Consider the following 26,358-nt stretch of genomic DNA (forward strand, 5'->3'; position numbering starts at 1 on the left):
CGAATTATATAGTTGTTTTCAAAAATCCACGTGATCGTGCCCAAATTCGTCATTTAGCACGTCAAGTATATCCCGACGACCCAAAGTTTATGGAAGAAGCATACTACGACGCAACCTCGAGACCGCATGGGTATTTATTGCTTGATTTGAAACAATCCACTCCAGACGAATATCGATTTCGGGCGTGTATCTTTCCCGACGATTCGCTGCATTACGTCTACGTACCTCGTAGATCGAGCAATAGAGGGGGTATATAAAAGAAAGGTGATTACATACGCATCTTGCCAGTCGAGCTATTACATCGTAATGGTAAAAGAGAATAAATATCCTTCGTCACTAGCGTCGCGGAATTCGTCGGACGGAGCAATAAAAACTGCTAGACGATCAATCGGCGAAACGCATGTCTTTTGAAAATTTTGTGCTATCTGAAAAAAATCAAAGAGTGTCTTTCTTACGCAATGCAGATAATAAACTAATAAAGTGTATACAAGAGTGCGCTTATAATACGCTCAAAGAAACGTACCGCTTGGAAGTAACGAAAAAAGACGATTAGCCAAGCATAAAACCATCTTACGACGCGTCGCGACAAAACGAGGTAATTGGAGAGGCAGAAGAAAGCTACTGGTACAACGGGGAGGATTCTTACCCTATCTTATTGCTCCTATACTCGAGGTTATATTATCACGGATTATCGGGAAATGAAAAATTATACAACTTTTTATATCAGTTTTTTTCAGAATAAAAAGTAAAGCATTAACGATTACGATATTTGAATAATGGAAAGAGCTAAAAAAATGGTTTTAATTTCTACGGAAAATCTCGAGAGAATGCAGCGCATGCAACATCAACATCATCCGGAAATAGCACCCAGCGCATCATCGTCGGATAATTCGATTAAGAAAAATCTGGAAAATGTTAACGAAAATACTAATACGGTGCAGACGCCTGGAACTACTTTATCACTACTCAATACTGAGATGTGCCGTATTCTTAATCTTGCGACTCCCCGCGACGAGGGGGAAAGGTAGAAAATATATAAGGAAGTACTTCAACGTTATCTTCACTTTGTTCGAGCTGCGAGAAAAAACGCGCTCAATCGGTGGAAATGATAAAACAAATAGTTGTCTCCGTGCCAAAATCTTATCGCGACAAAGCACGCGCTCTATTGAAATATTTGGTAGACACCCCGGAGTCTAAGATTAGCTGGGATAGACGCGGAGTTGTGACTATAGACGGTATAGTCGTAACGGGATCGAATATCTCGGATCTCAAACGATGCGATACGGGAAAGAAAAACCGTAAAAGCAACCGGAAGAATTCAGTTTGCTCGATTACTGCATGATATAAACACACCTTCCAATCTCATAGGTAATCGCGATTTGTTACGAGTTCATCGTATTAAAAATCCGTTACCTCGCGAGAGCTCCACTCCGAAGAAAACTCTGCGCTCAAAATCATACACTCGTAAATTAAACGAGTCCGACGCAGACACGATATTTGTATCCGCCGGCGAAGACAGCGCCGATGAAACATTAACACACGATAACGAAGATTCTCCGTCGAAAGAGAAAAAACGTTTACTCGATTGGATGAGACTCTAATGTCGGAATTCGAAAAACTGTATTACGACCCCTCACACTACGCAGGGTATTCCGCGGTGGACAATTTAACGCGAGCCGTTAAACCGAATTTTAGTCACAACAATATTCTCGACTGGCTTAAATCGCAAGACGCGTACACGCTGCATCGACCGGTACGACGAAAATTTCCGCGTTTACATTATAACGTGATAAATATCGACGATTTGTGGAAAGCTGATTTGATTGATCTCCGTAATCTCAAAAGCTATAATGACAGTTATTCCTATTTACTCGTAGAAATCGATGTGCTTAATTTGTATGGACCTTTACGTGACAAAACAGGTATCTGTGTAATACAAGCTTTTGTAACGAGAAAAAAGATTCTGTGGTAATTTCAAGGGAAGATGAAATACGGGCTGGCATTTATAAAAATATGGACGAACTTTTCGACGCGATTAATACGACGTGTAAAGGAGTCGGTTCGCATTTTCGTCTGAATCGACGGAGGTTATCCGCCGGTAGTATAGAGTTTTACCTTGAGTATGATGAAAATAAATGTAAACTAAATCATTATGTAAACTTTTCCGATAAACTTCTACGAATATTCGGTTTAGGGGATGCACTTTATAATGCTCCTAAGCGGGAAGGACGATACTATACTATGCTTACGACGTATAATCCTGATTCAAAAAGAAAATCTAAATCAATTTTTGTTAAACTCGGTTTTGAAAAGGGACACTTTGGATTCTTTAGTTACGAACCCTGTAGTTTGGCTCGCAGTATTCCCGATAAACTATTCGTTTATTGTGATATTTGCAAACTTTACATAACAGGCGATGTGCAGTCTCCTCTTCTCCGAATAGTGTCGGTCGGTGGGCATGGTCGCGATTACAAGTACGGAACGAATCAAGTGAAACATTTCTCTTCTCTGGATTATATCCCGTTACGACGAACAAATTTCAGTAGGATTGAAACCGATATAAGAGATCAGTTCGGAAAAAAAATAGCATTCGAATCCGGAATATCGACTGTGACGTTACACTTTAGGTGAACCCGTTAGTATTGCGAACGCCGGTGTCATAGGGAAAAAGATAAAAATTAAATTCTCAAATGCAACATGACAGACTACTACGAGTATTACAATTTACAAAGCGGCAGAGGTGGTGGAATTTCGAGAGTTTTCGTCGGCGCACCTTATCAACGCGGTCATGGAATCGGAAGTTTTCTAGGAGGATTATTTAGACGTATACTACCTTATCTAAGTAGAGGAGCGCGTACAGTAGGGAAAGAAGCTTTACAAGCAGGTGTTAATATAATCGGTGATATTGAAAATAATATACCGCTAAAGGTGTCGGCCGAAAACCGTTTTAAAGAATCGCGCGAAAATCTCAAGAGAAAAGCTAAAGAAAAAATAAGTAGTCTGATGAAAGGCTCGGGATATAAGACAGATGCGAAAATGCACGCAGCTTAGTTTCCTTTTGCCGGGCTTAACGCGCGTATCGTTAAATCCACGGTAACGTCGTCACGTAAACGTCAGCGATCAAATAAGAAAAGATTACTGAAAAAAACCAAAGCGCGGAATAAAACATTAAAAAGCAAGGGGAGAAAGAAAAATTGCAAGTCAAAGAAAAGACATAACTCCTCCACGAAACGTCGTATAACTTCTAGAAAGCGCACCGTATCCGACATATTTTCTTAAACGATACCACGCTAAACACAGTAGACAACGAAAATATTGGTAAAAGATATTGATAAAAATTTACGGTAAATAATCATGTCTTTTCTTCATACGCATTCCAGCGAGTGTTTAAAAAATGAACGCGATCTTTTTTCTTTACCACCCACGCAGACTAGCATCGAAAGTTCACAATGGATCTATTACAAACCCGTCAGCTCGCTCTCGGACGACTCACCGATAGAATTCGTCATCCCAGGCCATGGAAATGAATATTTAGATCTCACACATACCATGCTGAGTCTTCAAGTGCGCGTGGAAACCAACGACGACCTCGCGCCGCGGACGGGAGGTACCGCCGCCGCCACAGAGGTCAAAGTAGGGCCCGTAAATCATTTACTCCACTCCATCTTCAATCAGATCGACGTGTATTTCAATCAAAAACTCGTGTCGCCTCCGAACAACGCTTACGCGTACCGCGCGTACATCGAGGCGTTGTTAAATTAATCTTCAGCTACAAAAAGTACCCATCTAACCTCGAGTCTGTGGGACGTGGATACACCCGGATACATGGACGATCTATTGAAATCAAAAGGCAACGCCGCACTCGTGAGACGAGCTCGATACATTCACGGAGAACGAGCGCTAGATCTTATAGGACATCTTCATTGCGACGTTTTCAATCAAGACAAATTTTTAATTAACGGCGTAGAAGTACGCTTACGACTCGTACGCTCGAAAAATTCAATTTGTCTCATGAAAAGTAACAGTTTATCGAAAATTCATATATTGGATGCCAGCTTACTTGTAGAAGAGCGAAAATAAGCGCTGGAGTGTTACTCGACACGCTAGAATGTTTAGTAAAGTTACTGCCAAGTATCCACTTACGAGAGTCGAGGTTAAAACTTTTACGATTCATAGCGGGGTAATGGCGGAATCAATAGATAATGCAATATTAGGTCAACTACCAAAACGAATAATAGTCGGCTTCGTCAATAATAAAGCATTTAATGGTGATAGAAAATTAAATCCGTTTAATTTTAAAAATTGGGGTATAAATTTCTTCTCGATGTATGTCGATGGTATGCAAATTCCCAGTAGGCCGTTACAGCCGGTTTTCTCGGTTAAAGAATCGCTTTATGTTGAAGCTTATCAAACGCTTTTTTCGGGGACAGGTATCCATTTTTTGAATGAAGGAAATTCTAAAAGCAGAGAGGATTATTTCAAGGAATATACGTTATTTGCTTTTGACCTTACACCCGATTTGTCCGCTAATTGTGCCGGCCATTGGAATCTTGTGAAACATGGAAGTTTGCGATTAGAAGTGCGATTCGAGAGAGCTCCCGCCGAGACCATTAACTGTATTGTTTACACACAGTTCAATAATGTGATAGAAATCGACGCGTCGCGTCAAGTCATCGTCGACTTCTCCGGCTAGTTTATCTATGCACGATTTATGCCTCGTAGTGTAATACTCGGTTAAAAATACTCCCTCCACTTTCAAATAAAATATCGATATCGCCGTGTTTTCCAAAAACGTGTATTGTAACAAAAGAAGATTTAGTTTCATTCGAGACGTGAACGCGAGCGTTTCGTAAAGAGGTTATACTTTGTCATTGCAAGCACATAAATTTTCACAATATGGACATAGTCATCGACATACAAGGCTTCCGTGATGTCAACGATAAATTTATCCCAAAGGAAGTCGCTATTGTCTCGATTAACGCCCCAATCGTCGGCCATTGAATTATGATGCCTCCATATCCATTTGGAGAATTATCCGCAAAAGCAAGATGAGAAAACAATTGGCTCTCGCCAAAATTATCACGGTATCGAGTGGTTCGACGGTGAAACTAATCTGAAATATTTTATTTCACATTTGCGCGAAATTACAAGACGTGTGTGTTAGGTTAGATTAGGTTTACGTTGTTACATTTACGTTAGTGGCAACGAAAAGGCAAGCTACTTGCGGAATATACTTTCCAGAGATATAAATAATTTGGAAGATATCTCTCCGCCATTTAAAAACCTATCGTCAAAAGAAGAAGACGGACGATATTGCTCTCACCATGGATTTTGGAATTTTGGAATCTTCCGTTGCGCATTACACAATGCTTATAAACTAAAATGCTGGATAGTCACGCAAAATAATCGTGATATCGACGTTACGTTTAGTATTCAAGTTAGTTGTAGTACTGAGAAAGATTGTGAAATATACTCCGAGAACACAGACGACGAAATCGCCGAGGAAATCGAAAGCAAAGATTATGTTTTTTGTGACATGAATGAAAATATTAAATCGAGTAATGAAATAGAGAAACAAAACCTGCAAAAAATCGAACATCTAATTGAAAAAGAAGAAGAAGAGGGATTCGTGAAATTGACGAAATCAAAGACGTTACTGGATGAAAACAAGTTCAAAATTACTAACATTTCTACGCAATCCGACATTGAAAACCCGAAAGCCGATATTGATAAAATCGCATTATCAAAAGAGGTAAAAACCGACGTTATTCAAATAATACCGCACGTTCGTTCGCCTTTGTTGGAAAAAAATGAACTCTCGCGAAATTTTGCAAGCACTCCATCATCTCGATGCCAGACATGTGGGAGTGTATTCTGCCGACAGAGTTCCGAGAATGTGGACGAGGTCGACGGCCATCGTTGCTAACACCGACAACCATACTCGACCTGGAGAACATTAGGTCGCTTTCTTCCTCGATAAATATGGTACAGGCACTTACTTCGATAGCTACGGATTACCTCCTTTGTATTCCGGATTTTTACTCCGACTGCGGCGAAATTCCACCATCCACCATTGGAACACCCAGCAATTACAAGGAATTTTTTCTCAAACTTGCCGGCAATACTGCTGCGTATTTTTATATTATATGTGTAGTGGTTACGATCTTAATCAGTTTCTTACTCTTTTTACCGAAGATTGCGAACGTAACGATCGCTTGATTGTACGATTATTTAATAAAATTTTCTTTCACGAAAAACGTATTAAACATACCGACATGTAATGCTTAAACATGTAAACCTTTGTGTAATAAAATATAAAATAATATAGTGTACTATTACTTAATAAAAATTAATTATTACCTTAATTATATGTAATAAGAATCTTGATTTTTGTAGTAAAAAGCTGCATCAATAAATGTGAGCAATTTTATTTTTAATCATCTATTTCTTTCACCCACTCCTCTTTCCCATTTTATATATAAGTAGTTCCGTTACTTTTATTGTTGAAAGATGTTCCGCAACCTCTTTCAACAATAGGCGCTCATCGTAATATAAGACACCGATAATACTATTTCTTTCGTTGCGTCATACCATCGCGTTTGACAGAACCTGCACGTTCCTGTGTTATTATCTTTTTTTTCATTTTCACAGGCATGACGTTATACATGGTCAACTACCATGTGACGTCATTTGTTTTGACGGGCCATACCTGCCCCACGTGCAGAACGCGCTTTTCCGTCCCACCACCGTCTCCGTAACCGATATCGCCCCAAGAGCCATACCTGCCCCACTACGTAACATAAATGCCTTATCTAACCTTTACTCTAGTAAGTTCTTATTTAGCTCAGCACACCAGGACCAGGATCAGCAATACGAAGGACTCAAGTTCAAGTCCCGAGAAAACCAGAAAATTTTTTTAAAAATAAATTTTTTTTACCTGAGCGCGAACCCTTCCCCCTCCAACCACCACTTTTTTTTTCTGTCAGTCCCGGTGGTGGTGAGGGAAAACACCAGACACCCCCCGCGGTGCCCGAGGGCGCGGTGGTGGGGGTTTGTTTTGACGGGCCATACCTGCCCCATTACTACTTGTGTATGTATGTATATTTATTTAAATTATTAGAATATCATATGAACATAATATTAATTAGTACCTATATCATAATTTTAAAATATATAAAAAAAGTTCTTATATTTATTTTCAAAGCCAAGCTGTATCTAAAACTGTTTATAATGTTGTTTGTCATAATAGCCATAGAGTGGAGTATCTTTACAGTGTGGGAATTTTGGCTGTAAAGATGTTGATTTAACGACTTGCACCGAACTTAATCTGTATATTATATTGGAAACCATTAAGGGGTTATACTTAGTCTGAATTTTTTTTTTGGCAATTATTTCTTTATTGGCTTAAATGGCGTAAAAACATGTCAAGAATAATTTCTAACATCATTCATTGTTGAAAAAATTTTTTAAGTGCTCGTAAAAGACGAATTTTCGAAGCAACTCCGAGCGCTTGAATAATAATACAAAGAAAAAATATCATTGATGCCAAGCCATACAGCGATTTTAATGTTACTAAGAAGGAGTGCATTGACCATGTACAGAAGAGAATGGGAACTCGACTAAGAAATTTAAAGAAAAAAACTAAAGGTCTGGGAGGTCGTGGCAAATTGACTGGCAAACTCATAGACGAATTGTCTATTTATTACGGCCTTGCAATCAGAAGAAATACGGAATCGGTTGAAAAAATGCGAAATGATATTTATGCGACATATATCACAAGGTTTCAACCGACGACAACCCGCAACACGATAAATGCCCGACTGGAATAATATCGTGGTGCTCTTGGCAACAAGCGCAAGCTTCAGGTACTATCGATGTTTATACGCATAATCCTGCAATGCACGACGATGTTTTCAATGCCATTAAACCAATTTACGATGAACTCAGTTCAGACGACCTTTTATCTCGCTGCTTGGGAGGATTCACCCAAAATTCGAATGAATCGTTCAATTCTGTTGTTTGGTCGATGGCTCCGAAAACGATTTCAAGCGGAAAGGGAATATTCGACATTGCTACAAATATTGCGGTTGTAACTTTTAATGACGGATTATCTAGTATTATGAAGATCATGGATGTACTCGGCATTACTGTTGGTCGTCAATGTTTCGATTTTTGCTTGGAAACCGACTCGCGCCGCATTCAACTCACCGAGCTCTCAGTGTCCTATGCCGCCAAAACCAGCCGACGTGATGCGAAATCAACAAAAAAAAAATTGGAGAGGAGTTAAATCGACGTAGAAGGCCAGTTATATGGTGCTGGGATAGCAGAGTAAAGGTAAAAAAATCAGCAAGACTGTATCTTAAAAATTTCATGTAGTAAACACATTGTGAAACTTTAAACGCGTTTTTCTCGAAACCACGTTTTCAAAAACGACTAGCAGTAGAACTCAAGTAATTTTTATCCGATTGACTTGAAATTTTGGCTGTAGCTTCTTAGATAGATTATCTACTGAAGTACACACGATTTTTAGGATCGATAAACAATTACGATTTTTATAAATAAACGAAGGCCGATTTTTTAGTCGAAATATCGACTTTTTTTTCAAAATGCTGCCAAATTTGCAAAAATCAATATTTCTTAATATCCATGTGTACTTCAGTAGCTATACTCGTGTAGATTATGAAAAAATTTTTTCATTGTTCCAGATACGTTTGTTAGAGAGTTGTGCTGCTAGTCGCGGAACGCCTAAAAAAAAATGGGTAAAAATGAATATTGAGATATATTTCCTTACAAATGATTGACTAAAATATTTTGTGACCTAACAAGGAGAGGACATGTACTCTGCTTCCCCGATTTTGATAAAAATTTATTTATGAATAGTTGTAGTCCAATAAAGTTTCCATAAAAAGCCATTCGATGCACTTTTTCGAATTTGCAGAAAAAATCTATAAAGTAAAAAAATAAATGATAAAAATTTAACGTAAAATGTACGCGAAAAATTCATAAAACATAAAATATATTTAAAAAAATAATTTTCCTTTATGAATTTTTTTCCTGCTAATTTCGAGGAGTGCATCGAATTATTTTGCAAAGAAACTTCATTGGACAACTATTCATAAAAAAAATATAAATATTAAAATGTGAAATTATTTTTAATAAATAATGTTTTTTTTAATATTTATATATAATTATTATTTATTAATTAAATTATAAAATTATTTCTTTTGTTTTCCTCTATGAGCATTTAAAATACGCGTACATTTTGCATTAAATTTTTATTCTTTATTTTTATTTCTTTATGAATTTTTTTCTTTGCAAATTTGGAGAAGTGCATCGAATGGCAAAGAAACTTCATGGATGACAACTACTTATAAAATATTTCTTATTAAGATTAGTGAAGCAGAGTACATGACCTTTCTTTATGAATAACTATTAAAAGATTCTAGATTTTTTATTAAAAATTATTAACAAGACTAGACAGATTTTTAAGCATCTTAACAAGAAACATACTTATTTTAATATACATTTGCATCTTAATTTCTTATTTATTACTGGCTAAATGTAAAGTGTGAATTGCTCTTTGCAGAGATTTTCGTTCATTAACAAAAAAAACAGACCAACAAGAGAGAAGGAAACTCTTATATTTTTCATTTTCGGGGAACTTCGTTCATTTTCGTTATTTTCTCTATCATCATGGAGACCGTTCCTGGTGTGCCAAAAAGCATCCAACCGAGATTTAATCCTGATCAGTGTTGGTTTCGAAGTAAGTGTATGTTACTATTAACATGATTCTATTGACAATACATTTAATTATAATTATATTACCTGAAAATTTACATTAAAAATAAAAATACGTTTTGTGTATATTTACAATATAAGAACAATTTGAGAAGCTTTATTTTTTATTTCAGATGGTGCGGCGGATCAGTTATATAATTACGGGCCCAAAACGATTTCTATTTTAATTAGCATTTGTTTATCTATTCATACAGCATTAAAGATCATGAACTATGAAAAGGACTCAGCTCGTCGTCTGAAAGATTCAGAGAGCCGATGTTATAGTTATAATAAAACATGGTACGTACATAAACATCTCTATATTAATATATCTTTCTATCTTGTTAATAAGATTGCAAATTTATTCGTTTTTTGTCATCTTTGACATTTGTTGGTGCAAGAGAGAGTTGAACATTTGTAGATTCTTCTACTTGCGGCAATAAACTTACACATTTATGAAATTTTTTTGTACAAACATATCACCACTGTTCAATCGCGCGCAAATTTTCTCAATATTATCTGTTATTTTCGAAAATAAATGATAAACAAGAAGAATAAATTCAAGAATAATATTTATATCTATTAATGCTTTTATTATTAGCGTGGAAGTTACTTTTCTTGAAACTTTTATACTGATTAATTTTTTTTAGAGATTATTTATATTGCGGATATTTATCAGATTATAATATACTTAGTATATACAGATGCATGACTTACTTTTAAAGAGATGTATAAAATGTATAAGATGTTTTCCTAAAGTTCTCTAAAGTTAATCATGAATCGTATATATATATATATATATATATATATATTTTAAAAAAAGAAATATGTGTCATTTATTAGTGATCTTTAAAAAACATGACTTATTTTAAATAAAACAATAACAAAATATATATTATAATATAAATTATTCTATAATGTTGTAAAAATTATTTTTGTCAAAATTAGATTCTATAGCATTTATAATTCAAAATCAAAATTATTTATAATTAGGATTATTAATTAGTTACGTTGGAGAAAATACTTGAAACTAATGAAAAAATGAAAAAGGCTAATGTGTTATATAACACATATATTACTTTATAATCTATACTTAATAATAAAAAGAATTAATTTTATATTTATATATATATATATATATATATATATATATATATATATATATATATTTATTTTATTATTAAGTATAGATTATAAAGTAATATTGTATATAGCGCGCTCGTAGCGCTTCTAATGTTCTATTTTTTTTATATAATATACAATGTTAATTGCGTAACAAATAAATTGCTCGATCTGTAATGTTTCAATATATCTAAAAATGTAAAATAATTACAATTTTTTCAAGTTTTTTATCCATATGAATATCATTAGAATGTTCGTAAGCATGATATTAATACTCACCTATATCATAATTTTAAAAGATATAAAAGAAATTCTTATATTTATTTGCAGAGCCAATCTGTATCTAAAGTTGTTTATAATGCTGTTTATCATAATAGCCATAGAGTGGATTCTGATAACAACGTGGGAATTTTTGCTGTTTGATGACTTTTCTACAACAATGGTTTATATTGTCTTAACTGTAGGTGCATTAGAAACCATTAAAGATATCGGTACTTTTATTATATTTGTGTGTAAGAAAACAATTATACAATCGTTATTAAAGCATTTTCGTCAGAATTGCCGATATGATTACAAAATTTTTACACGCAGCAGTTCTTATAATTTTGAAAATGTACATCACCGTTTCAAACACAATAATCATGTGGAAAAATATCAACAAAGTGAAACGACGGAGGAAGAATTTATCTAATGAGATCAATTTTATATAAAATATCCCAAACCTATCGTATCATCTGATAATAACAGATTTGTGAAGTTATTTATAGTAAAAACAAAAATTTTAATATTTAAACTTCAATTATAGTAGTCTTCGAATTACGTTTAAAGCTGACCAATGATTGCTGAAAACATTTAAATTATTATTAAAATTATAAAAATATTATGTTATAAATTCTAAATGTAGCATGTATTTTATTTATAAACTTTTAATAATTTTGATAGAGCACGTGAGTTTTTATATAAAAGAGAATTGACTAGGTATAATTTTTTTTTTAAATTATTTTTCATTATTTATTATTTTTTATTATTTTTCAAAATATGCAGACGACTATGTTCGATCAGTTGAATTTTTATATTGCGTGACACCGAAATATCACGAAAACTCGCCTGATCGATTTACTCTCGATTCTTACGTAAATTCTTCGATGACGGTATTTTGATTCTGGAATTTTTTTATCAAAAGTTCTTGGAAAAATTATGTGGTCAATCAAAATTAATTGTCGCTTCTTTTTTGAAGTATCTATATCTACAAAAATAATTATGTTATTGTGTATGCGAATTGCTATCTCGTTTTATATCTGAATCTTTCTTCTATAATTTATTAGTTTTTATACACCGAGAAATATTACATGGAATTATTTATTTCACCTCTGATTGTTTGTTTATACGTTTAGTTTTTGACACTGATGAGAGTTCAGATAAGGACAAAAAAGTTTGTTATTTGCGCCTTTTTTAAACAATTTTTTATTATTCTTGTTAGATAATGAATAAAGTTTGTACATATTTAATTTTTAAGTATTAATTTTATTTATATTACTCCTTGAGATTCTTTTTACATTTAGTTAATTATTTTTGGAACCGTCTTTTTTTATTAATCTTGATATAATATTATCAAAGTCATCATCTTGAGTACCATAATAAAGTTTAGCTGTCGACCATTATTTAATATAAAATCATAAACAAAAAAGTTTCACGAATTATATTAATTATACGTAATTTAACTTCTATGTATACTTAGTAAAACACTTACATCAGATTTTAATTTATTTACATGTAACAAATGCTTTGGTAGAGGTGGGGGATAACATTATTGGACACATACACATTGCACACAAGACATTATTGCGCACGTACACATTGCACGTACATTATGTTATTTCACACATATGCATTGCACACATGACTTCTATTACATACATACACCTAATCATAATATGTACCTCATTGCATCCAAAGCACCAGGCGATATGGAACAGACCTCATATTAAGCATAATATTACAAATCCATGTGCACACATGTAATTATAGAATTATTAGAGTAAGATAATCGAAAAATAAATATTTTACGAGATATCTTGTATTTTATGTCGACATATTGCAAATTTGAAGCCTTATAACTTAAAAAGTACTTCACGAAAAAACATGATTATAGTGTTTTAGAAAGCTCTCGAGATAAGCTACAAGAATATGCAATAATATATATCCCATTTAAAACGTTAAACATAACGTTCATGTGACCTTCAAATAACTCTTTAAGGTCAAATCAATGGTACCATCTTATGGCCTCTTTGAAACCATACAACTTTTGTCTGGAACATTTTTGTTTTAAACTTATAAATTTTGAGATATTACAGTGCATAGATTAAAATGGCCTACCCTGTACATCGCAAACGAATATTTTATTGTAAATATTTGTATAATATGAATCACAATTTTATATGAAACTTAATTTACATTATAAGTAATATACATATAATATAAACTTTATATATTTAATAAATTTACCTACGATTAAACAATTTCGGAAAATAATTAAAATCAAATGCAAATGTAAAATAATTTATGTATTAATTTAATTTTACACATACATATATACATATATATATGTGTGTGCGTGCGTGCGTGCGTGCGTGCGTGCGTGCGTGCGTGCGTGTGTGTGTGTGTAAAATTAATATATATATATTCTTAATTGATATTTTTTTAATAAACAACGAACAACGGCTAAAATCTTTTGTATACGTTATTCAACCTTGACAACATATATCAAGGTTATTGAGGGATACTCTAATATGCATATTTATCTTTCATATACATAGTTATACAAGACAGATTTTTAAGCTCTCTAATCAAAAACATATTGTATTTATTTTAATGTATATTTGCATCCTAATTTTTTTATTTGTTATTGACTAAATATATAAACTGCTTTTTGTAGAGATATGTTCTCATTAAAAAAAAGTGAAACAACAAGAGAGAAAAAAGTTCCTATATTCTATCATTGCTTGAGGAAGTCCCTTTATTCTCACTATCATTTGTGTCATCATGGAATTCGTTCCAAGAGTGCCCAAAAACGTCATCTAACCGAGATTTGAGGAATTTTCATGTTGGTTTCATGGTAAGTATTGTCAACATAATTCTATTAATAACACATTAATTATGATTTATCCATCTAAAAATTTAAATTTAAAAGCATATTTTATATATATTTGCAACATATAATATAATTTAAGAAGTTGTTTTATTTCACTTTTTATTTCAGAAGGTGCGGCAGATCAGTTGTATAATTTCGAGCCCAAAATGATTTGTACTATTATTAGCGTTTCTTTATCTATATATACAGCATTGAAGATCGCGACGCGCTGAGAAGGACACAGTTCGTCGTCTTAAAGATTTAGAGAGTCGATGTTATAATGAAAACAATAAATAGTTCGTCCATTAGCATTTATATACAGAATGAGCCAAATAACCTGTTACAAATTATATTTTTCCGAAATTATTGGAGATATTAAAATAAATTTTATTTAATAAACTTATTTTATTATTTAATATAGTAAATAATAAAATGGCTTTTGTTGGCGTCGAATTCACTAAAGAAGATATTGTTGAAGACACCTCAATTGCTCTAATACATCGTTCGTGGCTTACACCTCTAAAGAAAGAAGTTTGGTGGCCTCCATATAAAACGGGTATGCAATTCAAGAAAGCCCTTATTCTTGAGGAAAAAGCCAAAACGCGAGACATGGCATTTATATGGTGTAAAACAAATACTTTTTTCCTATGGTACGTAACATATTATGTAATATATATATAATTATATATACTTATACGTATATATGCTTATTTAGTTATATATAATATTATTATAATTTCTTTTAATAAGCAAATTTGGTTACGTAAAGTTAGGTTATATTTATGAAATTTGTCTAACAATTTTATATTTGCTAATTATAGATGAATATGAAAAAGCCAATAAAAAAATTTTTTAAATGGGAAGAGTTTTCTGATGTGCAGTCTTCTGCATTGGAAGCTAAAGATGAACAATTAAAAAAGAGCCAAAACGAAACTCTAGACACATAAGGTAAATGTACCAATTAATGGACATGACCCAATTATTGAACGAAATAACATAAAATGTAAATATTAAGCTTTTATTCATATTTATAATTCTAAAAAAAATTTGTTATAATTTTTTATATCGTTTAGGAATTAAATATTTCATAATTTATTTATATTGAAAATAAATACTTCTTTAAAAAAAATTTCAAAAATAATGTAGCGATAACAACGAGAAAACAATTTCAATACCTATGAAAAAGCTTTAGTCTTGAAGAATTTTTCTTAAATTCATAAATATTTTAAATTTTGATAATTTATTATATGCTAAATATGTATATTTAAAATATAAATTGATGACTAATTTCATGTGTAAAATTGATTGAATATCAAATTATTTGTTAAAATTATTAAAATTAAATGTTCAATAAGTGGTACATTGTAGTACAACACGTGAATCTCCTAATAAATGGACAATTGTTTATAAACAAGTGCACTGCAATTTCACGCTAGTACCAGTCATTAGACAGTTTTACAAATCTGCATTTCTAGTTGGGTATTTCTGGTTTTTAATAAGAAACAAGCAATTTAAAGACTTAATTATAAGATGGTAAGTTAGTTGACATTTGTTAATTATAATGTAAGTCATTATTTGTTAAATAACCAGTGTAAAATAATGATTTCGAAAAATTTTTCACAACATAACCTCATAACTTAGATTACGTTAATAGATATTTATATATATTTCTGTATTTTTTTTTTGTTAAAGGCAAAATCAATAGAAAATAAGAGCCAAAAAATAAGAAAAATACGTCAAAGATACAAATATAGTCAAGCTGATCTCGATAACGCGTTAATATTAATGGAAAAAGATACACCTTTGAGACAAGCTTCGCGACAGTACAATATTCCTAAAAGTACTTTATCTTTAAAAAGCCGAGGTGATTGTGAAAAGAAAATCATTCGACCAAAATCAATTTTATCTGTCAAGGAAGAAAACAAAATTGCCATGTGGATTTTGGAACGTTTCGATGCAAAACGTCCAGTAACAAAAACACAACTTTTAGATAACGTGAAACTCTATCTGGATATTAATAAAAGAACATCTCCATTTAAAGATAATTGTCCAAGAAGACACTGGTTTGATAGCTTTTTGAAACGTCATCCTCAAATTTCGGAACGAGTGAGCCAAAATTTAAGTGATGCTCGTAACAAAGCAACAGAAGGAAAGATTCGAGCCTGGTTTGCTGAAATTCGAAACTATTTAAATCTCAAGAATCTTATCGCTATAGATCCATCACGTGTGTTTAATTGCGACGAAACAGTTTTTTTTTAAATCCAAGCGGAGACCGTGTTCTTGCCAGAAGGGGATCGAAAGCAGTTCACAAAGTTGTGGATGGCAGCGATAAAGAGACTTTGACTGTTTTATATACCGTCAGTGCCGCTGGAGATATTCCATCACCAATGATTTTAGATTGGTACTCACGAATACCATCCGAGGTTTCGAACCAAATTCCGAAAGAGTGGAGCTTTGGCTGTACAGAGAAGGTTTGGATGACATCTAAAAGCTTTTACGAATACATCGCAAATGTATTTTATCCATGGTTATTAAAAAATAACGTTCAATTACCGGTTATTCTATACTTGGATGAGCACAGTTCACATCTTACTATGCCACTCTCAGAATTTTGTCGTGATAAGAGCATAGAAGTGATCGCGTTACCTCCAAATGCAACTCACATTCTTCAGCCACTGCATGTCGGATTCTTTGGCCCTCTGAAAAAAAATTGGTAAAAAGTTATAAATGAGTGGAAATTCCAACATTCTAATATTAAATTTCGAAAATCCAACTTTGCTCCTTTACTTAAAAAAACGATTGATTCCATGAATTTTCGATCTATTGCAAAAAACGCTTTTCGAGTGTGCGGTCTATTTCCATTTGATTCTGATGCTGTCCCTTACACTAACCTTGGTACGACAGATTTTGATAAAGAATCAACTAAAAATGACGAAATTGGAAATGACGTCAACGATGAAAAAGAAAAATCCCAAAAGCATCTTGTTTCTTTCGAAAAAAATTTATCAATTGATGTTCTTTCCTCTTTTAAAGAATACGAAAAATTAGGATTGCAAAGTCTCTCTTCGATCGATCTTACTAACGACAGATTGTACAAATAATCAAACTGAAACAATTAATCGGTAAATTTATTTAAGTATTTAATTTATTTCAATCTTTAAACATTTTTTTAATTTTCTTTTTTTCCTACAGAAAATTGTTTAAGTATAACTATTATTTTGCGATTAATACATATTTTTGATATTATTTAGGAGATAAAATGAAAGTTTGTGATGCTTTGATAGATAATGAGACTACAGATATTTTGGGAACTAACGCGATCGAATCGCTTTTGTCCGATATTATTTTACCTTTAAATCAAAATGAAACAAAACCTCCTTTAGATGCGATTAATATTTCCGAAAACATCGAGATCATAGAAATCTCTCATTCCTCTAGTAATATATTTTCTAATTTATCAATTGAGGACACAGTGAATGAAAACTCCAACACGCAAATATCCTCTGAATCGATGTCGCGAGATATACAAAATGAGAGTGGTTCTTTTAACGTTTCTAACGGTAAATTAAAATTTAAATATTTCTAATATGTTATTTGAAATTAAGGTTTAATTGATAAAATTCCTTTCTTAATGTTTAGAAAAAAATTTACAATCAGAGGACGTGTCGCATAGCAAGGATCTTGGCAATGAAATCGAAGTAGTTTTCAATAAGATTTTCATATGGCCTAAAGCATCAGAAACTTCCCTAAAAATGCGCAAAGTAGATAAAATTCCATCTGTCGTAATATCAGATGAATGGAATAGATATCAAAAACAGAAAAAAGAAGAAAAATTAGCAAAGCAAAAAGAGTTACAGAATAAGAGAGAAGCAAGAAAACAAGTACAAGAAAGCAGAGGAAAAAGCTCAGAAAAAACTGATTGCAGAAAATAAAAAAGAAATTAAGAAAGAACAGATTATTTCTACTAAAAATTTAAAAAAAAGGAAACTACTTAGAGCAGAGTAAACTTGAACATTTTTTCCAGTATCACCAAGTCAGTAAAGAAGAGAAAAATTAATTATAATAATTAATATTTAACCGGCAATATTTTTTCTAATTTATTAAAAAAGTCATAAACTATTCATTATTGTTTATTTCCTTTTTTGTCTGTTGCTGTGAAAAAAAAAATAAAAACAGATTTATACTAAAAATATTATATAAATAAAAATTTACAAAATTCTTTATTAATTTTATGATTTCAATAATTTTTTTACAACCCTAAAAATTGGAACATTTTTTTTATAATCGCTTATTATTTGTCCAATAACTAGGGCATTTTTATATTTTTATGGACACAGGAACACATCACATTTATTTGTCCAATAATTAGGCTATGTGACTCACATCATATTTATATAAAAAGTGACTTATAATAGATACGAAAAATATATTGAATTACTAAACTAACTACAAGAAACATTCATTTATACCAGGCACTCATAATAAACTAAAAATTTCCAGTTTAATAAACATAAAAAATTTATTTTGTCACGGAATTTCTAAACTGTCCAATAATTGGTACATTTACCTTATATACAAGCGAAGAAGAAGGAAACGATCGTTCTTTACATCAACCATCAAAAATTTTCAGATAAAATTTCTGGTAAAATTATTATTCAATAATATAAGCCTTGTATTTGTAAGAAGTTCTATAGCTCTTTAAGCTCTGTGATTTTTAACTCGGTCTTCTTTTCGTTCTTTCTTTTTTGCTTTACAATGTTACAGCTTATAGAAATACAGCTTTATAGAACTGTAACAAATAAATAATGAGGCAATCAATAATAATAAATATTAAAAGATATAGCATTACAGAGCATTTTACTAGACTTAGAAGTCTATTCTGTATGCTCTGTAACGCTATATCTCTAAATATTTAACTTTTGTTCTTTGCTAACTTTTGCTGTTTGTTAACTTTTGCTCTTCGCACTTTATCTAGTCTTATATTATCTTTTTGCAAATTGGAAGCATTATTACTCTAATCATTATTGATTAGTGCGCGTGTTATGAGATGATGAGCTTTTAATACCACCATCCACACAAGAGATATTGCAGAAACAGGTAAAAAAATACAGCCAAATGTTTGACATAGTAATAATGCATTATGTTTTTAGATGTTTGTTTTCGATATTTGCTTTTTCCTTTAAATTTGTTACATTACACTATTTATTACAACAAGATACGCGTTCGGATTCTGCTGATACTTCTGCATCCAATACTAAGAGAGCAAAAGTTGTGAGGTCTGTTAATAAAACCACAGTACATCTCTGACTGTTTCCACAAATATCAGTTCTCATTAATCGGTTCAATAAAAATCTTTAAATTCAACATTAATTAATGAATCGTGTAATTTATGTAGAGGATATGTACGTAACTTTACTGGTGCGTATTATTTTACAATTATTTTTAGTAGTACGTTTTTTATAGTAGTATTACTAGCATGTTATGTTTACTTATATTTTTATTATATTTTATTATATTTTTTATCATTATGGTTTATTATATTTTTCAAAACAAGTTTTTACTGAAATAAGAAAGATACGAGAACAGATTAAAAAAATTCGTGGTATATTAAGGCAATTTAACACTCAAAATAATGTAGCCTCTAACCCAGACGATTGTCCTGTTGAGTTTCTACTAAACACGCGCAAAGAACTGCAGCTACTAGAAAATTATTTTAATTTCCCAAACGTTATGGTATAAATCTACTCAAGTAGCATATTTTAACACAGTCTCAACAGAATGGGGGAACGTGGGGTAGAACGGCACCGCGGGATACAATGGTGCAGAGTCGATATCTTTTTGCAGAGATGCTACCATGTCATGAAATATGTTGCAATTATTGCTATTAGGTGTCTCTTTCTGCGTGCTGTTAACAGTGGTAGCAATATTTTTAGTTGAAAGTTGTTATAAATTATTTAATGCACTTGCTGTGTTCTCCGCCACTGAGTTGTAATTTTTCGATATATTTACATAAGGTAAACAATGATAAAATTCTATTTTTTATTACCGTAAATACATTTATGTTTTAAAATGATCTTTTCTTATTAATTTCATACTGTGTCTATGTAAATATTGATTAATTATAATTTTTTATATGATCAAAAGTAAATAAATACGTTTTGAGGCTTAATGAAATATTAGCCCACGAAATGTTGTGTTACGTCCAGGCCCGTAGAAAGGATGGGTCAGAGGAAGGGCGTAACAGGAACTGTTCCGATGTCAAAAGTCTTATCGACGAGAGACTCGGTCGAGCGAGCTGCAGGTTGGCAAACAAGTAAACGACGGGTGTTGTTGTTACTCTGTTATGCGAACGCTCTTTCGGTGGTCCCTTTTTGGTAAGAGAATCGAATCTCTTTTACGCGGGACGGGACCAAGTGTAATCTTTCGCGTGAAAAGAGTGAGGGAGTTAAATAAATTTACCGATCATTTAATATTTAAATTAACATTTATTCAATTAATTCCTAACGTTATACATATAATCTTATTGATATCGGCCTTAAAATTATTTGTATGAGTGTGTGTGTGTATTTGTGTGTGTGGGTCGCAGGTGTTACATAAGTACGGAGGTCATCAACCAGAAAAGAAGGGGAACGAGTGCGATTCTAAAGATTTTATTCTGGTTAGTATTTGTTACAATAGTTTATAATAAGATAAAAAAAATAATAATAATAAAGATTTGCGAAAAGTGTTATGTATGTTACGGCGCGATGTCGACGTCTTCGAAGATGCTATCTATAAGGTTGAGGAGAGCGGAATCGGACATGGATGTAAGCTTCGATTCTAAAGAGGGGAGCGCGAAGGTGTCAGGATCTGCTGGAGAGTACTCCAAAGAGGAGTCGGATAATTCTATCGTGTGGTTCAACGAATTATCCGAGAGGATTACGGACGAGGAATCGGAAAAGGTTGGAGGAGACGACGGCGGTGAGTCATCGGATATATCGATGACCGAAGGTGAAAGGGGTACGGGGGAATATGATGGGGAAGGAAAATCTATTTCAGGGTAACTATGGGTAGATGGGAAAAGCGTCTTCAACAGGGTGGAATAGCGCGGGTACTGCGGTGAAGAAAGGGAAGAATCTAAACCGTTGATTTCGCTCACAGTCGTGTCGTCCGATCTATGGTCTCGATTTGCACGCGAGAATCGGCGGGTCGGCGCGATTTTAGGCACTTTAAATAAAGAACAGAGTTGAATAAAGGGGAAAGAACGGCGGTGAAAGAGAAGAAAAATGGACTTACTACTTAGGCAGATTTGTTGCATTTTTAGCTGTTGGTCAGGTCGTGGCCCAGTTGTGGCTCTTGCTCGGCGGGTGGTCGTTGTTGAGCATTGACTTTAATAGGTTTTAAGACTTAATCGGAACTCCCGCTGTGTAAAACGAATTGCTTGGGTCAGCGAACGACCGAAAAATCTGTGCCGAATGAATCTAACGTACTATCGACTGATTTGAATTTTTGTGTGTTCGTAATGCGCGAGTCTTCTCTTTTTATATTAAATCTTGAGGGCGTGTTAACAATTTGGGCGGGAGTATTTTTGAGATCTTGACGTGTAAAAAGCTGTCGTTCGGTGAGATCCTTCTCCTCCTTATTTTTGATTGTTGCTGATTAGTGGGCTCTGTACGGCCCTTTAGGAAATTTGGAGATTCTTCATTTGGTTATCTCTGGGATTATGCAGCTGTTTTTATCCATTTATTTATTTAGGAGATCTCGCTATCGATCCTTTTCGGTCATTTCTTTGAACATCGATTTCAATGTTTAAAACATTTTTTCGTTCCGCGGCCCTCTTATGTCGGGCAATTATTGCTTTATCTTTATAGGAGGTAAAGACGTGGAGCCGACAGTGCATAGCGGCGTTATTTGTTTCTTTCTTAAGATTATGCAGCTGTGTTTGTCAATTTATTCATTTAGAGGATTTCATTATCGGTCCTTTCTGGTCGTTTCTTTTAACATCGTTTTCAATGTTTTAAAATATTTTTCGTCGCGCGATCCTTTTTATGATTAATCGGGCGATTATTGCTTCATTTTCGTGGGAGGAAAAACGTGGAGCCGACAGTGCGTAGCGGCATTATTTGTTTCTTTCTTAAGATTATGCAGCTGTGTTTGTCTGTTTCGTTGTTTAGAGGATTTCGTTATTGATCCCTTCCGGTATTTGTTTAGATATCGTTTTTAATAGGTCTAAACATTATTTGATAATAACGGTTCTTTTCTATTGCACGACCCGTTTTTTGTGACCGATCGGACGATTATTGTTCATTTCGTGGGAGGAAAAACGTGGAGCCGACAGGACGTAACAGTTGTACTTTTTATTTTTATAGTAGAGAAAGAAAGAGAGTATACATAGATGCTGTCTTTCAAAATTAATACCAAAAATTATTACATTAAAGAATATTTTTCCATGTTTTAAAGAGAAAAATATTTATTATAACAAGAAAATTGTTTTTATTTATTAATTTATAATTATTTAAAAATACAAATCTATATTCTTATGTTCTATATATCATATTATAATATACAACTTTTAAGAAGTTTTAGACATCAATGTTAATGAAATAAACAAGTATTGGAGGTAGTCCATTATACCCCGCATGAAACATATCACGAAAATCTAGGCTTTTACTAAATCAATAATCTCGCCTATTTAAACTATTATTTTATAATAAACTTGTGTTTTTTCTTATAGTGGATATTCCAAAGAATATTTTTAGTAAAAAGAAGATCGATTTATTTTTTTTTAATATGTTGAAAACTTACTCAATGCTTATGTTGGCCGTTCTACCCCATGTTCTCCTATTCGGTTGAGACGGAACATACAAATGAACCTTTATTAAACTATAATTCTTGTCAATGATACAAACAATATAAAAAAGTCAATTTTGCAAATTTGTCTTTTTCCGTGAACCATTATAGCTTTGCAAACACTTATACACATACTGTAATTTGAGAGGCAATGCAGAAGTAACAGAAATACATAATATATTACGAAAACAACAAAGGGTAATATCTTCCTTATTGGAAGATATTTTATTAAACAATCATCATTATATCTATATCGACTCATGATTATTTAATATTTAATATATACGTCTAAAAAATTTAAGTGATCTTAAGATGTGGCCTATTAGTCTCATTATATAGCAGCAAATGTATTGTGTTACCTTATATTAATGATACTTACGTGTGTTTTCCGATCATACATGACATTGATTAATATATTCTTTGATATTTGATTAATACTTTCATATTTGTAAAAGTGCAATATGCATTGTGATTGTTAAGCTCAATATTTAAGTTACTTAAAAGAATCATTCCTGTAATTATATTTACTATATTAAATTTATTTTATTTGATAATAATTATGTAAACACAATATAATACTAAATTAGGATAATATATAAGTAAGATATAGTAATAATTTTTTATTTGATAATAATTATCAATAAAATTTATATATACATGTAGATGTTGCATCAAATTGTAAGCTTTATATATATTTTAATAAAATATTTAATATATATGTTTATCTATTAATTATTTACTATATTAATAACGTCTTAATAAAGTCATTATTATTAAATTACATTTATCAAACAGACGTCATGAAATGATGTCAAAACATTGTACATTTCGTGACGTCAGACCGATACATCTGTGACATTAGACCGTCATTTTCACGTCTTGAAGATGCCAGTTAGTGTCGTCAATAGTGGTCAGTAAGTGATCATAATCTAACGCCAAAGTGACATGTGCTTGTTACCTGGGATACTGTCATATTTATTTGTAAACGGCATCTCAAAATTAATCGTTTTTTATCATCTTTGACGTTTGTCGATACACACAAATGAAGGTTGATTTTTTTCTTCTACTTGCGTTAATATGCTTTTATATTTATGAGATATTTTTATAGAAACATGTCACCGCTCTTCAATCGCGCACACATTTTCTGAATAGTATCTTATTTATGTTATTTTCGAAAATATGTAATAAACAATGACAGTAAATCCAGATAAATATTTATGTCTATTAATCTTCTTATTATTAGCATGAAAATTACTTTTCTTAAAATTTTTTACCGAAAAAGATACAACTTCTTCTCTTTTTGTTTCTCTCTCTTTTTCTGAGCTTAAAGTTTACCTTATTAATTCCTTAGCATAAAAATTAAATTAATAGTATTTATTATATTGTTTTATATATATCTAAAAATGTAAAATAATTATGATTTTTTTGAATTATTTATTCTCTTGAAGAATTAGAATCTTCATAAGCATGACATGAATAATCACAGACATCGTAATTTTTAAATATGTAAAAGAAACTTATATTTATTTGCAGGGCCAATCTGTATCTAAAATTGTTTATAATGTTGTTTATCATAATGGCTATAGAGTGGATTGTAATAACAACGTGGGAATTTTGGCTGTCTGTGGAACTTACTTTTGCAAGTGTGTCCATCTTAATTAGCACGATTATATTGAAAACCACCAAAGATATCGGTGTTTTCATCATATTCGTGTGTAAGAAAACAATTATGTAATCGCTATTAAAGTATTTCTGTCAGAATCGACGACATGTTTTCAAAGTTTTTCCACACACCAGTTGTTACAATCTTGAAGATGTGAATCACCGTGTCAAACACAATAATTCTATGGAAAAATATCAACTATGGCAAAGCGAAAGTTGAGCAAAGAGTTTATCCAATAAACTCAATTTTATATACAGTGTTCCAAATCTACTGCATCATCTAATAATAAACAGATAAATTTGTGTTTAGTTATTTAGAAACAATAATCCTGTTTAGCGGTTATAGTCTTTAAACGTGTTGTTTAAAGCTGATCAATCGGATTGTTGAAGACATTAATATTATTATTGAAATTATTAAAACTACGTTATAAATTTTCAACATTGTATGTTATCTATGTTGCATTGTTTACGCGTAGCGCAAATTTACTATTATAATTTAATTAAAATATAAATGCCGACCTGCTTTAGAGAAATTTTATTTTCGTAAAGATTCTATTTTTTTCAAAGTTTTAAACATACTTAGTTACTTTCTTTATAATTTGAGTACTTTCTCATGTCAATAATTTATATTTCATTTCTAATGCTATTTTTGTGAAGAAATTTTTTTACCACAGAAATTTTATTTTTTACTTTATACAGCTTATTTTACACATATTTTATACATTTTGTGTGTAAATAAATTTTAAATTGTAAAACACTTTTAAGTAATTATTTTTAATTAGAAATTTGTATTCTCTATTGCTAATTGTTAGTGACAGAAAGATGTGCTAAAAATGGTGAAGATTTAAACGTGGTATGCAATTTCTAAAATCATATTTAAAATGCGTAAATAAAAATGGACACTTACAGTTTTAGTATAAAGAATATATTATATTTTATATATTGAAATATAGACATAAACAATTATTGTAATCATATAAATATAATATTAATTTTATTATATTACATGTTTGACAATCTATTGTACATATTGTTTTCATGGTAGTTTTTAATAAAACTAATGTAAAAATTCTATAAATATATACATATGTGCTCTAGACGCTCGGACTGAAGAAACACGATTAATACATACATTAGTTAAATAAAGTGAAAGAAGGCAACAAAAATTTGCATTCTTTTAATATTAATACATTAACGCAGCTTTCACGAGCTTTTATAATTGCTCTTTATAACATTGGAAACAGTGTGATTGTTATAATGTTGTAAAGAGTTCATTAATTCAAATATATGTACGAATATCACAATTATGCATATTCCAATTTCTTTTGTGTAAAATTTTTTAATTGATCTATTAACCCATTACATTTAAAATAATTATATTATTTAAAGTTTGCATTCTAACACAGATCAACTCGCATAATAGCAAAAGTGACAGTTTTCAACCTTGTTCTATTTTTAAAATGGTTTAAAAATTTTATGTTTATACATATACACTACAAAATTAATTATTAAGATTGTTTACTTATATACAGATTTAAAATACTTAATTTATATTAATATAAAATTTATTAAAAGTTTTGTTAAAGAAAAATTGATCAATTAAAATACACCAAGTAAAATATGTACCCTGTGCACGATTCAAATTTCACGGAAAGAATTAATTTCTAAAGAAATTTACACATTAACATGCGCGTATGGTTCTCATTACCTAATTGATAGTTACGTGTGTTTGTTAAAGAAAATTGACTTAAAACGCAAAAAATAACTAACTGCTAAAATAATTTTTACATATATATATTACAATATATAGTAATGAAAATATCTTTTCAAAAAATGTA

At 31.6% G+C, this 26,358-nt stretch overlaps 1 protein-coding gene and 2 pseudogenes across 1 annotated transcript; all 3 read left to right on the forward strand.

The window, feature by feature from the left end:
- The first annotated feature begins 3,354 nt into the window (after positions 1 to 3,354).
- LOC140671347 (uncharacterized) lies at positions 3,355 to 3,762 on the forward strand. The gene has a single exon (XM_072902599.1). It carries the CDS (start codon positions 3,355 to 3,357, stop codon positions 3,760 to 3,762), a length of 408 nt encoding a protein of 135 aa, XP_072758700.1.
- A 3,983-nt stretch (positions 3,763 to 7,745) lies between these two features.
- Positions 7,746 to 11,612, forward strand: LOC140671434 (uncharacterized; annotated as a pseudogene).
- A 3,754-nt stretch (positions 11,613 to 15,366) lies between these two features.
- LOC140671436 (uncharacterized) lies at positions 15,367 to 17,716 on the forward strand (annotated as a pseudogene).
- Positions 17,717 to 26,358: the final 8,642 nt, after the last annotated feature.

This window comes from Anoplolepis gracilipes, chromosome 11, assembly GCF_047496725.1.
Source record: "Anoplolepis gracilipes chromosome 11, ASM4749672v1, whole genome shotgun sequence".
NCBI lineage: Eukaryota > Metazoa > Arthropoda > Insecta > Hymenoptera > Formicidae > Anoplolepis > Anoplolepis gracilipes.